Source organism: Oncorhynchus mykiss, chromosome 15, assembly GCF_013265735.2.
Source record: "Oncorhynchus mykiss isolate Arlee chromosome 15, USDA_OmykA_1.1, whole genome shotgun sequence".
NCBI lineage: Eukaryota > Metazoa > Chordata > Actinopteri > Salmoniformes > Salmonidae > Oncorhynchus > Oncorhynchus mykiss.
In genome coordinates, this window is record NC_048579.1 from 51,409,849 (window position 1) to 51,424,391 (window position 14,543).

Consider the following 14,543-nt stretch of genomic DNA (forward strand, 5'->3'; position numbering starts at 1 on the left):
CATCTAAGGGTAAAGATTTAACTTGGTTGAATAATATTACATGATGTTGTGTTTGCGCCCTCAATTTTTTTTCCTTGGACTCCTTGCCCAAAATTCATTCAACTTGTTGTTTCTAGGTATATTCATAAACAATTGAAACGTTTTATACACACTGAGTATACAAAAGAAATAGGTACACCTGCCTTTTCCATGACATAGGCTGACTTGGTGAATCCAGGTGAAAGCTATGATCCCTTATTGATGTCACTTTTTAACCTGTCTCCTCCTCTTCATCTACAATGATTGAAGTGGATTTGATGAAGGAATTTAAAGGCTTTTATTTAGCCTTTTAGTTTACTAGGTACATCACCCCGATCAGGAAAATGGTTCGCTCGTACAGATAGATAGTGAGTCACGTGGCCGTGGCTTACTATACAAAGCAGCCAGACAGGCTGTGTGTTATACAGAGTTTTGCGATCAGTCTGCGGACCCCTTGCAGTACCTCCTCTGACCCACAGGCGTCCCCGAACCCTATTTTATTAAGAACCACTGGGCCAGGCTACTGTGGATCTTGATGCTTGGATTTAAGAGGGTCTATTATTGGTGGATTTGAAGTGTTTTTGCGGATTGTTAGTCTATCCCTGAACAAGTATGCTTTGGTTGATTCAACCTATGTTTTTTTTTTTTAACAGAAGAGCTATAGTCAATAGTTTCCATAAATTGACATGACCGGTGTTTCGTTTATGGACCTACTGTAGGCTACGTTACTCTAGATGGCGGTAGTGCTCTATCTAGTGAGGCGCTCGCTCCTAAAGTCATGACACCATTTTATCACGTCTCGCACAGCACCGTCATTTGAACGCGAAAGCCTTTTTTCTTCTTGATGAATCAGTTGTCTGACTTTTGATCGTACCCCCGTCCGTATTCATTTTGGTTGTTAATCACCAATATATAGCATCGGCTTATCTGCAATATATCTGCATAAATCAAGTTATAGATTGATCACTGCAACCAATAGGCCTATTGATTAGAAAGAACCTATTGACATGTAGCACACACATGTATGTTGGTGTGAGCGTCAGAGAGGAACCAATGGCTGCGTTTTTGTGTTGGCTATTATGCAGAAAGTAGATGTAGGCCTATTGGTGTCGTCTTGCTTTAAGACATTGATCTCAATCATAACGGATTAATTGAATGGGAATCTGTCTGGGCATATGCATCAGAATATGACTGCTTAAATGTTGCATTTCAAACCGTTTCTGTGTCATTTATGCTACATATAAAAGGTGCCGATGCTGATAAAGAGAGAAGGGGATATGCGGAGAGAGAGAGAATGAGAGAGAGAAAAAAGAGAGAGTAGGGAGACCAATCGCTGTTGGGTGGGTGTTTTTTTGGGGGGGGGGGGTGATTCATTTGGCGGAGACGCGCGCTGGCTGCTTGGCTGGACGGCTGCATGCGCTGTCCCTTTCAGCACCGAAAACCCGAGGCGCGTGCATCTATGAGTGGGACGCGAAGGAGCGAGGATCACTCAATCAAGTCACGGAAAAGCAGGTAGGCATTTTTGAAAATTACATATTTAGTTCAATAGTTTTCGTATGTCTGAGAAGGTCCCATCAAACATAATTCTCCCCCCCCCCTCTCTCCCTCTATCTGAAGAATCCATCGCTCTTCGTCCATCTGCCTTTTCTTCTCCCTCATTGTTAAATTAATTACCCTCGATGGTTCTGCAAATCATCCCTTAAATAACTATTTATCTTTTCATTATCGACATGCATAGTTGATGTTGACAGTCCACGGTATCGTTAATCAGAGTCGTGACCTGTAGCTAAATGAGAAGGGTTCAGTGTTGGGAAAGGAAACTGCTGAGCTCCGCAATGAAGTTCCGATATTGACCCAAAGGAATGCGCTCTCTGCTCTGTTCCGCGCGCCAAGAAACAGCATCCGCTCTGATGGCATTTAGGAATGATCCATACAACTGATCTCATCCGTAGCACAAACGTCTTATTTTGTGATCTAATTAATCATAATTAATATGGGAAAATTAGATGAAAATAATTGGGATATCAATAGTGTGATTTTCAGAGAGCTCACTGAAAAGGGACGCGTTATTTCACACACATGAAGGATGCTGTCTCAATCTATAGACACGAAATGTTATATTGAACTTGAATTAAAAAACATTACGGGTTGATAATGTTTTTATCTAATTATATGTAGCCTACCATGAAGACGTCATTAGGTCGTTATTTCTCTTTGGAGCACAACCACGATTTGTATACCGCAGCTGCCTGCTTCAGGCCACTGCTTTAATCATCCGTATGTATCAGAGGGTGGTGGTGTATCCCACATTGATCCCCATCTATCCTCACAACAAACCCACGCAATCATACTAACACACCACTTCCACCACGTCTTCTGTGAGGAGTTCCGTTGCTTCTCTCATCCACAAGAACGGGTCAAGGGAATTGTGAGGATCACAAGTCAATTTAGGGGGGAACCGTTGGAGGGATTTGGGATGTGTTTGATTCGTTGCCGTTGGTTGGTGTCTTTACCTGCCTGTGATCGGAATTGCAAAAATAAATAAAAAATGTCATATTCAACGGGTGCGGTGAGAGGGGGAAACTAAGGAGGAGGGAGAGGGAGCAGGAGGAGGGAGAGGAACGGGCGGGGAGATGGGAGAGAGAAACGAGCAGAGGGAGGGGGATAAAATAGCAGAGGGAGGGAGAGAGAGAGGCGAAAAAGAGAGAAAAGCTATCACTTTGTGAAAAGAGCAGTGCGCTCCCCAGTGAACGTCTCTGCACACGAGGAAACCTAATATAATGACCAATAGAGAGGATGGTGCAGACTGACACCTAGCGATTGGTGTAAATTAAAAAGTTAAATGGGCCGGCCTCTGCCTCGCAGGGTAATACTCCCTTTTTTTCCTACTGCCAACAATAATGATAACACTGCTAGAATTTCCACCATTCTGTCAATTATCTCTTATTAGTGAGTCAAAAGTTCCAACCCGAGCAGGAATCAAATCAAATGTTATTGGCCAAATACACGCGATTAGCAGATGTTATTGCGGGTGTAGCGAAATGCTTGTGATAAGGTTTTATTGCAGGAGTGAAATAAAATAGTGTAAAAGAAAATACGTTGAAAGATCCATTCTTACACTGTAAAACCCAAGGCATTATGAACTCAAAAACGTATAGTAAGTTGAACTCAAAGTCCATGAAAAGTCATCATTACTTAAAATGTTTGTGGTAGTGACTCAAAACGAAATGAGAAGTCACATCAACTTTATTTTTTTTAAAGTTATATTAAAAAATAACAAACGTACTTTTTTTCCCAGCATGCTCTACTGCAGATAGATTTTTTTGGAATTGTTTTTAATATCTGTGTTTTTGCATGTACATTGAGGGATGGATAGATAAATCTTATGCTACACAGAGATAAATAACATAATTTTTTTCTAAACTAATCTAATAATTTATTTTGATTTTTGCAACCCCTTATTGAAATTACTGTTCCAGTTTAAATGCAGTCCTCATAATTTCCCGAAACCTTGCAGTCGTTGTGAATACAGATTGTAGGCGAATGTGAATTCCAGCTGTTCGATGTCCTAATTCTGTCTGGATTCCAATAGGAATTACACATTTGCAAGCCAGCATTATATGACTTGCAGTTAGGGACGCAAAGTTCTTGTGAATATCTCAGGTTTTCCAGAAATTGCAGTCGGAAGATTCCTGGAAATACTTCAACTAGGACTTTTTTGAAAATCTGGGAAAGTTACTGGAATTTGTTTTGACCTCAAAATAAGGCCTTATACTTAGTATTGTCATAAAGAGTTTAATGATAACATTCACCTAGGAATTTACTCGGTGAAGGCCACAGGGCTGAAAATGAATCAATTCAACAACCATGTCTATGTCACTAACAAATACAGTCATGGGGAGGAGGGGGGGGGGGGGGGGGGGGGGGGTTAACTACAATTCCCTCGAAAAGGCAAGGTACACTGGGAAACTATATTGGGATGCGTGGCTTAGTGGGGGCATTACTCAAAGTGTTCAAGCTCACAAGACTCACTACAGAATCACTTCAAGTAACTGTACTCATATATATTAAGTGCAACGGATTTCCTCAAAAGTTTTGAGTAATGACAGCACATTGGGGTTTAAAGTGTATGCATGAATACAGCCTGAATAGCCAATTAGGAATATAACCTAACCATAAAGATGTACTGTTTTATATTAATATGCGTGTGCCTTACCCAATTCCGTTAGCCATTTTTTTTATTGTTAAAGTGCTTGGTAAAGTGCTATAGTAATGTTATCCTTTCAAGGTAAATTATTAATTTATTTCATAGGTGTATAATTGGCAACCATAGGAACTATACACTGTACAAAATATTATGAGCACCTGCTCTTTCCATGACAGACTGACCAGGTGAATCCAGGTGAACGCTAGGATCCCTTATTGATGTCACTTGTTAAATCCACTTCAAACTCTGTAGATGAAGGGGAGGAGACAGGTTAACAAAGGATTTTTAGGCCTTGAGACAATTGAGACATGGATTGTGTATGTGTGCCATTCAGAGGGTGTATGGCAGTAGGTGCCAGGCGCACCGGTTTGTGTTAAGAACCGCAATGCTGCTGGGTTTTTCATGTTCAACAGTTTCCTGTGTTTATCAAGAATGGTCTACCACCCAAAGGACACCCAGCCAACTTGACACAACTGTGGGAAGCTTTGGAGTCAACATGGGCCAGCATCCCTGTGGAACGCTTTCGACATCTTGTAGAACGCTTTTGACATCTTGCCCCAAGGAATTGAGGCTGTTCTGAGGGTAAAAGGTGGTGTTGGTGGTGGTGGGGGGGGGGGGGGGGGGGGGGGGGGGGGTGGGGTGGTATGTGGAAGTGCTGTTTGTGTGGAAAGGTGAGCGTCTTTGAAATATGGGTTCATAGATGGGGAGGGAGGGAGAAATATTGCCACGATGTCCGAATAAACATTAGGATATTTATATGCAATGATGCAGCAGTCCCCTAGCATCTCTCAGCATCCTAGAATTGTGCAGCCGGTTCAGCCCACACAAGCATACTGCGCAGCATCTGTGCCTTTTGGAACGCACGCGGACGCGCTCAAAAGTGGTCATGGCGCTCAGCGGGAAGTTTAGACTTATTGAGCCAATACATTATAGCTACGAATGTGAATTTCTTTGATATTTTCACATTCTAGTGTTATTAATATGCTCTTCTATCTATCTCAGAAGAATATCCACACATTTGACTATTTTGGGGAAGCGGGTGTGGTCAAACCATAACAGATCAAACACACTATTAGGAAGGCCCTCTTCGTCTGTCTCAATGATGGTCTTTTCCTCATGCCTTTGTTTTGTCTGAGGAATAGAGAGTGATGATGTGATATGAATGATAAAAGTTTATTAGCGGGCTACAGATAAACCAGGCCGCCAGTGGATATTATATTTTGAGGTAAAGAGGGCACCCAGTAGCCTAATCTGATTGGCCAGCAATGACATCACTTCCATTCGCGAAGGACATTCAAAGCGGGAATGAGACCAGCAAGAAAACTAAGAGCGTTAAACCGAACCTGCTCCATGAAAGCCTTGCCTCTTCTCACTGACTCACGTACTAGGATGGCTTGCTACATCATTACTGTACTGTTTCTGATGACAATGATTAGGTAGCTGAGGTAACACCTTCCAGGTGTTGATTCCCATGCAGCTGTCAGTCAAACAGGTGTAGAACCAGTAGATGTTTATACTGAATGATTACACACTGAGTAACCTTCACTCTGTCCAAGTGAATAATGCCTTCTGGACCATTGTTGATGTGTTTGACAGGCTTGGCACTTTGTGTTTGACAGGCTTGGCACTGACGGATAGGATGGACTTATCAGTGGGATAGGATTGGCGGTTGTGTGTGTGTGTGTGAGAGAGAGAGGGGGGAGGGGGCTGTACTGTGTGTGTGGCCAATGCTCATCTCTCTACTCTTGAGTCTGGAAGACAGGCATTGCAGCATGAACAGTGATTTGTGTGTGTGTGTGTGTGTGTTTGTGTGTGTGTGTGTGTGTGTGTATGTGTGTGTGTGTGTGAGCGAGGAAGGGAGGGAGGGAGGGAGAGACTGTGTGTGCTAGATAACTGAGGCACTGACTGCTACGTGTTCTCTGTGTGTGTATCTTGCAGGGTCTGCTGAAGATGTGAGTTCAGGATTACAATCGCTGCAGCTGCACTCGCTGCCACCGTCTCCTCTCTCTCTCTCTCTCTCTCTCTCTCTCTCTCTCTCTCTCTCTCTCTCTCTCTCTCTCTCTCTCTCTCTCTCTCTCTCTCCTCTATCTCCTCTACTGGGACATGCATGCCTCATGGGCCTGGGACATCTTAGAGCTGCCTGCTAACTCCTCCCCCGGGGCACTGACGCTCTTTCACCCATGATCCCGCCCACAAACTCCACAGTAACTCCTCAGTAACTCCTCCCACAACCGCCACTCAACTGTTACCATGGCGTTGCCGGAATCCCAACGCCTTCCTTCCTTCCTCGCCACACGCCACTTCCTTCTCCACTTCCTTGCCTCATGTTCCTGGTTCCTCCCTCTGGCCTCTCCTCAGCGAATCACGGACCCCGCCATTGGTACTGCGCCCAATCAGGAGTACGCTCACTCCATCCGATTGGAAGGCGACATCATCCTGGGTGGCCTGTTCCCGGTGCACTCCCGGGGGGGCGGTGGCATGCCCTGCGGGGAACTGAAGAAGGAGAAAGGGATCCATCGTCTTGAGGCCATGATGTTTGCCATCGACCTGATCAACAAGGACACGGAGCTGCTCCCCAACATCACCCTGGGGGCCCGGATCCTGGACACCTGCTCCAGAGACACCTACGCCCTGGAGCAGTCGCTGACCTTTGTCCAGGCCCTCATCGAGAAGGACGGCTCGGATGTACGCTGTGCCAATGGCGACCTGCCCATCTTCGCCAAGCCTGATAAGATCGTGGGGGTGATCGGGGCGGCGGCCAGCTCCGTGTCCATCATGGTTGCCAATATACTGAGGCTGTTCAAGGTAAGGACACTGGAACGGGTCTGGGTTGGTTTCTGGTGGGTCTGGTTTAGTTTGATTTGTGTTTGGTTGGGTTAGTCGGGCTGGGTCTGGTTTAGTTTGATTTGTGTTTGGTTGAGTTAGTCAGGCTGGGTCTGGTTTAGTTTGACTGGAGTTTGGTTGGGTTAGTCAGGCTGGGTCTGGTTTAGTTTGACTTGAGTTTGGTTGGGTTAGTCAGGCTGGGTCTGGTTTAGTTTGACTTGAGTTTGGTTGGGTTAGTCAGGCTGGGTCTGGTTTAATTTGACTTGAGTTTGGTTGGGTTAGTCAGGCTGGGTCTGGTTTAGTTTGACTTGAGTTTGGTTGGCTTAGTCAGACTGGGTCTGGTTTAGTTTGACTTGAGTTAGGTTGGGTTAGTCAGGCTGGGTCTGGTTTAGTTTGACTTGAGTTTGGTTGGGTTAGTCAGGCTGGGTCTGGTTTAGTTTGACTTGAGTTTGGTTGGGTTAGTCAGGCTGGGTCTGGTTTAATTTGACTTGAGTTTGGTTGGGTTAGTCAGGCTGGGTCTGGTTTAGTTTGACTTGAGTTTGGTTGGCTTAGTCAGACTGGGTCTGGTTTAGTTTGACTTGAGTTAGGTTGGGTTAGTCAGGCTGGGTCTGGTTTAGTTTGACTTGAGTTTGGTTGGGTTAGTCAGGCTGGGTCTGGTTTAGTTTGACTTGAGTTTGGTTGGGTTAGTCAGGCTGGGTCTGGTTTAGTTTGACTTGAGTTTGGTTGGGTTAGTCAGGCTGGGACTGGTATAGTTTGACTTGAGTTTAGTTGGGTTAGTCAGGCTGGGTCTGGGTTAAGAACCTTGCCGGTTTCAGTGTGGGTGATGTCATGGTTTGTGCTTACATTGGTGTTGGAGCCATGCGTGGATCTTTGTGTTGTGTTTGTGTGGATACTATGGCACTGTGTGTGTAGGTGTTGAACACCAGCCACTGTGTGTTGGATGTAAGGGGTCTCTTTACAGTGAAATGGAGTATATTGCTGGCTGCCAGCGCTGGGGCTACATCCTGTCTATCTCCCCTCCTCCTCCTCCTCCTCCTCTTATCCTCTCCTCGTCAGATGGATGCATATTGTTCCAGCAGGATATTACCCTGGCCTGTGTCTGTCAGTCAGAGCCATTATTGTGTTCTAGAAGCAGCCTGGCTCCTGACATAGGTTCTCTGGTATTACACACAGAGACGCCACTTCAGCCAGCCGCGCTCGCTCGCTACTGCAGGCAGATACAGTTCAATTGTGACAACCAATTAAAATACTGTCAATCTTATTAAAGAATACTCCACCTCACTCTGCCCTCAGCCCTGGAGACTGTGTGTGTGTGTGTGTATGAGGTTTTGGGCATGGTGGTATGCTGTTCAAATTTGATCTATGCTCGACTGGTTTAGACGGGGCTTTCTAGAACATGGAGAAACAATGAAATCAATTACTGTCTAGGGTACAAAAGCCAATTAATGGTAGAGTGGTTGTAACAGAGGAATGTGAGTATACGAGCACAAGAGTGTGTGTGTTCCCGCCGTCATTAGTCCAACAAGGTTGATTGATGCGAGCGCAATGTGGAAATATGTGTCTCCTAATGATCCATGTGACATTCTCAGCCATACACCTTTGTCTTCTTACTCTCTCTCTCTCACTTCTCTCTGTCTCTCTTTTTATTTCTCTCTCTCGCTCTTCTCTCTCTCTTTTTATTTCTCTCTCTCTCTCACTCTTCTCTCTCTTTCTTCTCTCTCTTTTTATTTCTCTCTCTCGCTCTTCTCTCTCTCTTTTTATTTCTCTCTCTCTCTCACTCTTCTCTCTCTTTCTTCTCTCTCTTTTTATTTCTCTCTCTCGCTCTTCTCTCTCTCTTTTTATTTCTCTCTCTCTCTCACTCTTCTCTCTCTTTCTTCTCTCTCTTTTTATTTCTCTCTCTCTCGCTCTTCTCTCTCTCTCTCTCTCACTTCTCGCTCTTTTTTATTTCGCTCTCTTTTTATTTTTCTCTCTTTTTTATTTCTCTCTCACTCTTTTATTTCTCTCTATTTTAATTTCTCTCTTTTTTTATTTTTCTCTCTCTCTTCTCTCTTTTTTATTTCTCTCTCTCTCTTATTTCTCTCTCTCTCTCTCTTCTCTCTCTTTTTTTATTTCTCTCTCTCTCTCTTTTATTTCTCTCTCTCTCTCTTTTATTTCTCTCTCTCTTTTTTATTTCTCTCTCTTTCGTCTCTCTCTTTATTTCTCTCTCTTTAATCCTCTCTCTCTCTCTCGTCTCTCTCTTTTTTTATTTCTCTCTTTTTATTTCTCTCTCTCTCTCTCTCTTTTTATTTTTCTCTCTCTCGTCTCTCTTTTTAACATTTCTCTCTCTCTCTTTTTATTTCTCTCTCTCTCTCTTTATTTCTCTCTCTCTTGTCTCTCTTTTTTTATTTCTCTCTGTCTTTTTATTTATCTCTCTCTCTTTTTATTTCTCTCTCTCTCTCTCTCTCTCTCTTTTATTTCTCCATTTCTCCCACATCATTGCCCTGGTTCTGTGTGAGTGGCAGTGCTGTATTCTAAACCTGTGCATAATAATACTAAACATGATTTAGGGAGGATTCTGCCATGGAAACAGCACACACAGGGCCTTGATTTTAGGTCGCAGTGCCTCGTTCTCATTTCACTAATAGGATTTAGAGCAGGGGATTGGTAGACGTGTGTTTGCATTGTAGCATTTCTGTGTGTGTGTTTGTGTGTATGTATACACCGAGTGTACAAAACTTTAAAAACACCATCCTAAGATTGAGTTCCCCCCCCCCCCCCCCCCATGTGTTAATGTGTTTCTCCCTGTGTGTGTGTGTGTGTGTGTGTGTGTGTGTGTGTGTGTGTGTGTGTGTGTGTGTGTGTGTGTGTGTGTGTGTGTGTGTGTGTGTGTGTGTGTGGAAGGATGGATTGTGCTCCGTACCACATTACTATGTCCATGCTTTATCTGCAGCTTCATGTCTCATGAATGATGCAGAGTGTGTTGCCGTCTGGAAATAGCATGTTGGAGAAGATGTCATACTGGGTGGCATAGGCCAGCTAATCTCCCCACTGGAGCCCCCAGACTCCCTTAGTCAGCACAGAGGAGAACCCAGATGCATTGAGCAGCATGGTAAACCCCAATGGGGAAGCCCAGCGATGGTGGAAACTGTGAGGAATTAGATCCAAGATGGAGGTCGGAATGGATAGAGGTTCCTGCCCCGGATAGCAAACACAACATACTCTCCCACTCAGCCCAGAGTTCTTCACATCCCAACAACAACCAGGAGATCTTATTTGAGAGGAGAGACTGACTGTTTCCCAAATGGCACCCTATTCCCTATGTAGTGCACTACTTTGTGCAGGGCCCATATGGCTCTGGCCAAAAGTAGTAGGCTGCTTAGGGAATAGGAGGGACACAGACGTAGGCTCTCTCGGCCTGTCTCAAATAAGAGGAGAACCCAGATGCACTGAGCAGACACAACCTGGTGGAAACTGGGAGAACTGAGATGGAGGATGGATGTATGGACGTTCCAGCCCTGTATACCCCAACCAGACACAACCGTTTCACTCCAGTAACCCTTCCTGTTTGCTTGGCCATGTTTCACCCCCTGTCTCTCTATAGAGCTGGGCTGGTAGTGGACACAGACTGTGGGTATCTCCTCCCTCCGTTGGCCCCTGTAAGGCAGGTTAACCAGGCCTACACCTGCCCGGCCTGCCTGGCTGGTTGGGTACTGATTGAGAAGCTCCAGAGGGGCCACAGGTTGATAATTATACTGGATCACTGTTTAGACAGGTTTGGGGTCCATTCTATTTCAACCATTTCAATTGAACCAAAGGTCAGATAGAAAAGGAACGTTAGTGATGTCTTTCCCCATCATTTACCTTGCTATTTCAAATCCATTTGTGTTGGGGAGGAATACGGGGTGTCTGTGTGTGTGTGCATGTGTGCGTTTGTGCGCGAGTGCATGTGTGTGTGTGTGACGGTTTAGTAGATAACGCCATACTCCAGCAATGCAGCGTCTGGAGCAGTATTATCTGCTGCGATGTGTCATATTACCCATAGTCTCTGTATTACTGTGTTACTATTGTCTGATAGGATGAGGAGAAGATTCGCTCTGCTCCCAACGAGCCAAGAGGGAGGAGGGTTGAGGGGGTGTAAAGGAACAATTGTTTCGGAGTCTTGCTGAGAATGATATTGGCGAGAGCAAATATTTTCAGGCCCCCCGGGAACGTGATGCACTCTGTCGTTGAACTGAGAACGCGTTGATAGAAGAGGATCATTTCAAAGACTGCTCGGCGAATTATGAACCAACCGTGTTGCTCCATTACACTCCGAAGACAACAATTAGATTGGAATGGAATGAACAACTACATGCTCATGAGTCATACATGACAAATAGAAGTCATCGGGATAATTTCGCCCTCTGCATTGAAGAGTTTAAGGACAGAGTTACTGATGGCCAGAGGGCAAAACTTCTGAGGATGTGGTTGGACAGGTCCAGACAGAAAGTGTGCTAGTATGTGTCTGTTATTACTGTGAACTGAGTTAGATTTAGAGACTGAGAGAAGAGAGAGAGAGATTGAGATCAACAGGGAGAAACCGAGAGAGCGTCTCAGGAGTCTCAGGACTCTGATGATTGTGCCGTTGATCTCGTTAATGATGAGAGAATTAAGTGGCTGATAATGGAGCCAGGGGTTCTTCACACCACAACAACAACAACAACAACAACCAGGAGATCTCATTAGAGAGGAGAAACTGTCTGCTTCCCAAATGGCACCCTATTCCCTGTGTAGTGCACTACTTTTGTCTCGCTCTGCCTGTCTCAAGCAAGATGGCCGCCACACCCCAGAGAGTGAAGGCCAGGCCCTCACTAACGAGGAGAGCTCTAATTGTCCGTCTCAAATTATTTATTTTCAGCCAGGACGACCTACTGATGATTCATCAAACGAGCTCCACTGGCAACACACACACACACACACACACACACACACACACACACACACACACACACACACACACACGCACACACACACACACACACACACACAGGTTTTTGAGTGAAGTTTGTTTACTTGTCTACCAGTTTCTCCTCAAGCTCTTTGGGAGTGAGTCGAGGTCACCAGAGTTTGTTTTTATAATGAACCTGATTCTGGAAAGCCTGGTTGTAGAATGTCTGTTTGGGGCAACTATCCCTTTAAGAGAATGGGGGTAACAAGTGTTTTTGGGTCAGGTCTGTAAGGAAGTTGTATAAGGGGTGAGAGTAGTGTGCTTGGGCTACTGTATGTGTGTCACGACTCACAAGTGTGTGTAACGCGTTTGTGTGAGGAGATTGTGTCATGGATGTGGGTGTGAATGAAATATGTGTGTGATTGTCAGGGGTGTATTTGGGGTGCATGTGTTAGGTTTGTGTGTTTGTCTGTGGATGTAGGAAGTGTGTTTGAGGATTGTACTTGGGCTGAATGTGTAAGATGTGGTGAGTTTCAAAAGTCTCTGTGAGGAGTGCTCTTGGTCTGTTTGTGTTAGAAGTGTGTGTGTTAGCATTGTGCTTGGTCTGTGTGTGTTAGAAGTGTGTGTGTTAGAAGTGTGTGTGTTAGCATTGTGCTTGGTCTGTGTGTGTTAGAAGTGTGTGTGTGTTAACATTGTGCTTGGTATGTGTGTGTTAGAAGTGTGTGTGTTAGCATTGTGCTTGGTCTGTTTGTGTTAGAAGTGTGTGTGTTAGCATTGTGCTTGGTCTGTGTGTGTTAGAAGCGTGTGTGTTAGCATTGTGCTTGGTCTGTGTGTGTTAGAAGTGTGTGTGTTAGCATTGTGCTTGGTCTGTGTGTGTTAGAAGCATGTGTTAGCATTGTGCTTGGTCTGTGTGTGTTAGAAGTGTGTGTGTTAGCATTGTGCTTGGTCTGTGTGTGTTAGAAGCGTGTGTGTTAGCATTGTGCTTGGTCTGTGTGTGTTAGAAGCGTGTGTGTTAGCATTGTGCTTGGTCTGTGTGTGTTAGCATTGTGCTCAGTCTGTGTGTGTTAGAAGTGTGTGTGTTAGCATTGTGCTTGGTCTGTGTGTGTTAGAAGCGTGTGTGTTAGCATTGTGCTTGGTCTGTGTGTGTTAGCATTGTGCTCAGTCTGTGTGTGTTAGAAGTGTGTGTGTTAGCATTGTGCTTGGTCTGTGTGTGTTAGCATTGTGCTTGGTCTGTGTGTGTTAGAAGCGTGTTTGTGCTGTTCTCTGAGACTTGTCACCTGCCTCTAAGGAGATCCCCAGGGTTGAGCAGGAGATGTGTGAACTCTAGTGTCTGACGGAAAATGACGCCGTAGGCGGCCTCTTATAAACCGCCTGTCAGTGACACACTGCAAAACAGCCCCCCATGCAAGGCTTTTGCCTGAGAGAGAGAGACTGGCTGGTTATTACTAGGAAGTATATCTCTATGGCTAGTCAAAGCAAGATGGTTCCATGGCATGAACAAGAGCTTTGTTTTTGTTGTTGAACAACATAAGGAGACTAATGGGAGTTTGATGCTCAGTGGTTGGTTGTCGTGGTTGTGATGAGTGATGGAATAGTCCCAAAGGGCAAACCCCAAGCTAAATCACCCTCACCTCTGTACTTTACAAGTAATTAGAAAATATTCAAATTCTGTACTTGACCCAGGGTTTGTGCACTGGCTCTCACTGGCTCCTAGGGCTCGGTTTAGAATACAGGGAACGAGAGGGTGGGAATAGAACGAGGGGTATAGAAGGGAAGAAAGACAAAACTCTCATCTCTTTTCTCAGCCTCTTGTCCAGAGGGAGCTGTTTCTATGTTTTATTAGCACACCAGCATTATTTATAAAATGGTTGTGGGAAAACATGGAAACAACATTAGTGGAGGAGGAGAGAGAGCTGAAAATAGGATGAAAAAGCGTTGAAAAACGTATTTTCTGTAGGCTGTGAATACTTAAATAGAGGTTAAATGGTGGTCGGCAGCACGACACTATGGTTTGCATCATTCAAAAGTAAAGTTGCCAAATAACTCTAAATCTAGTGTATAGGACCTGTTTCAAATGATCACTTTTACGCTCAACATAGCCTCTTCGTATTCACACTTGCTCAGGAATGGGAAAAATATCTCTTCTATTTTAGTCAGCTAAGTTCAATTATAATCTTCTTACTATAAAATCCTAAAATATAAAATAATGTCAGGGGACTTAAGCATATCTTGTCTGCTAAATGAACAAGCCTACAGCCGATAGCGTGGCACAAAACATACAGTCGGGCAACACGTATTCTGTTCTTCTGAAATACATTTTCTTCATATCATAATGTTTATTTAGACGGACATTCCTAAAAATAAATAATGGATTTATTGTGATGGTGTATATTCAATCATTTATTTTAGACATGTTAAATGTTCCAAATGCGCCCAGCAGCAGCTTGCGTGTGTGTGTGGAGGCCTGCAGATGCTAAACGTGTTTATGTTAATAAACGGTCGACTACTGTGAGACCGGCAGTCTTTTGCATGACAATAACCGGCAGAAGGACATCACCGCCACAGTCCTAGCGTAGACGTCGACTTGCC

At 44.5% G+C, this 14,543-nt stretch overlaps 1 protein-coding gene across 3 annotated transcripts in view; it reads left to right on the forward strand.

Annotated features, from left to right (window-relative positions):
- The first annotated feature begins 1,396 nt into the window (after nt 1–1,396).
- Nucleotides 1,397–14,543, forward strand: part of LOC110490742 (metabotropic glutamate receptor 8) — a 319,290-nt gene continuing 306,143 nt past the window's right edge. For all 3 annotated transcript variants that reach the window (XM_036944571.1, XM_036944570.1, XM_036944572.1), the window contains exons 1-2: nt 1,397–1,530; nt 6,164–7,030. In XM_036944571.1, coding sequence (XP_036800466.1) covers nt 6,476–7,030 — 555 coding nt within the window. In that variant the 5' untranslated portion in view covers nt 1,397–1,530; nt 6,164–6,475. The remainder of the gene's footprint in view (nt 1,531–6,163; nt 7,031–14,543) is intronic.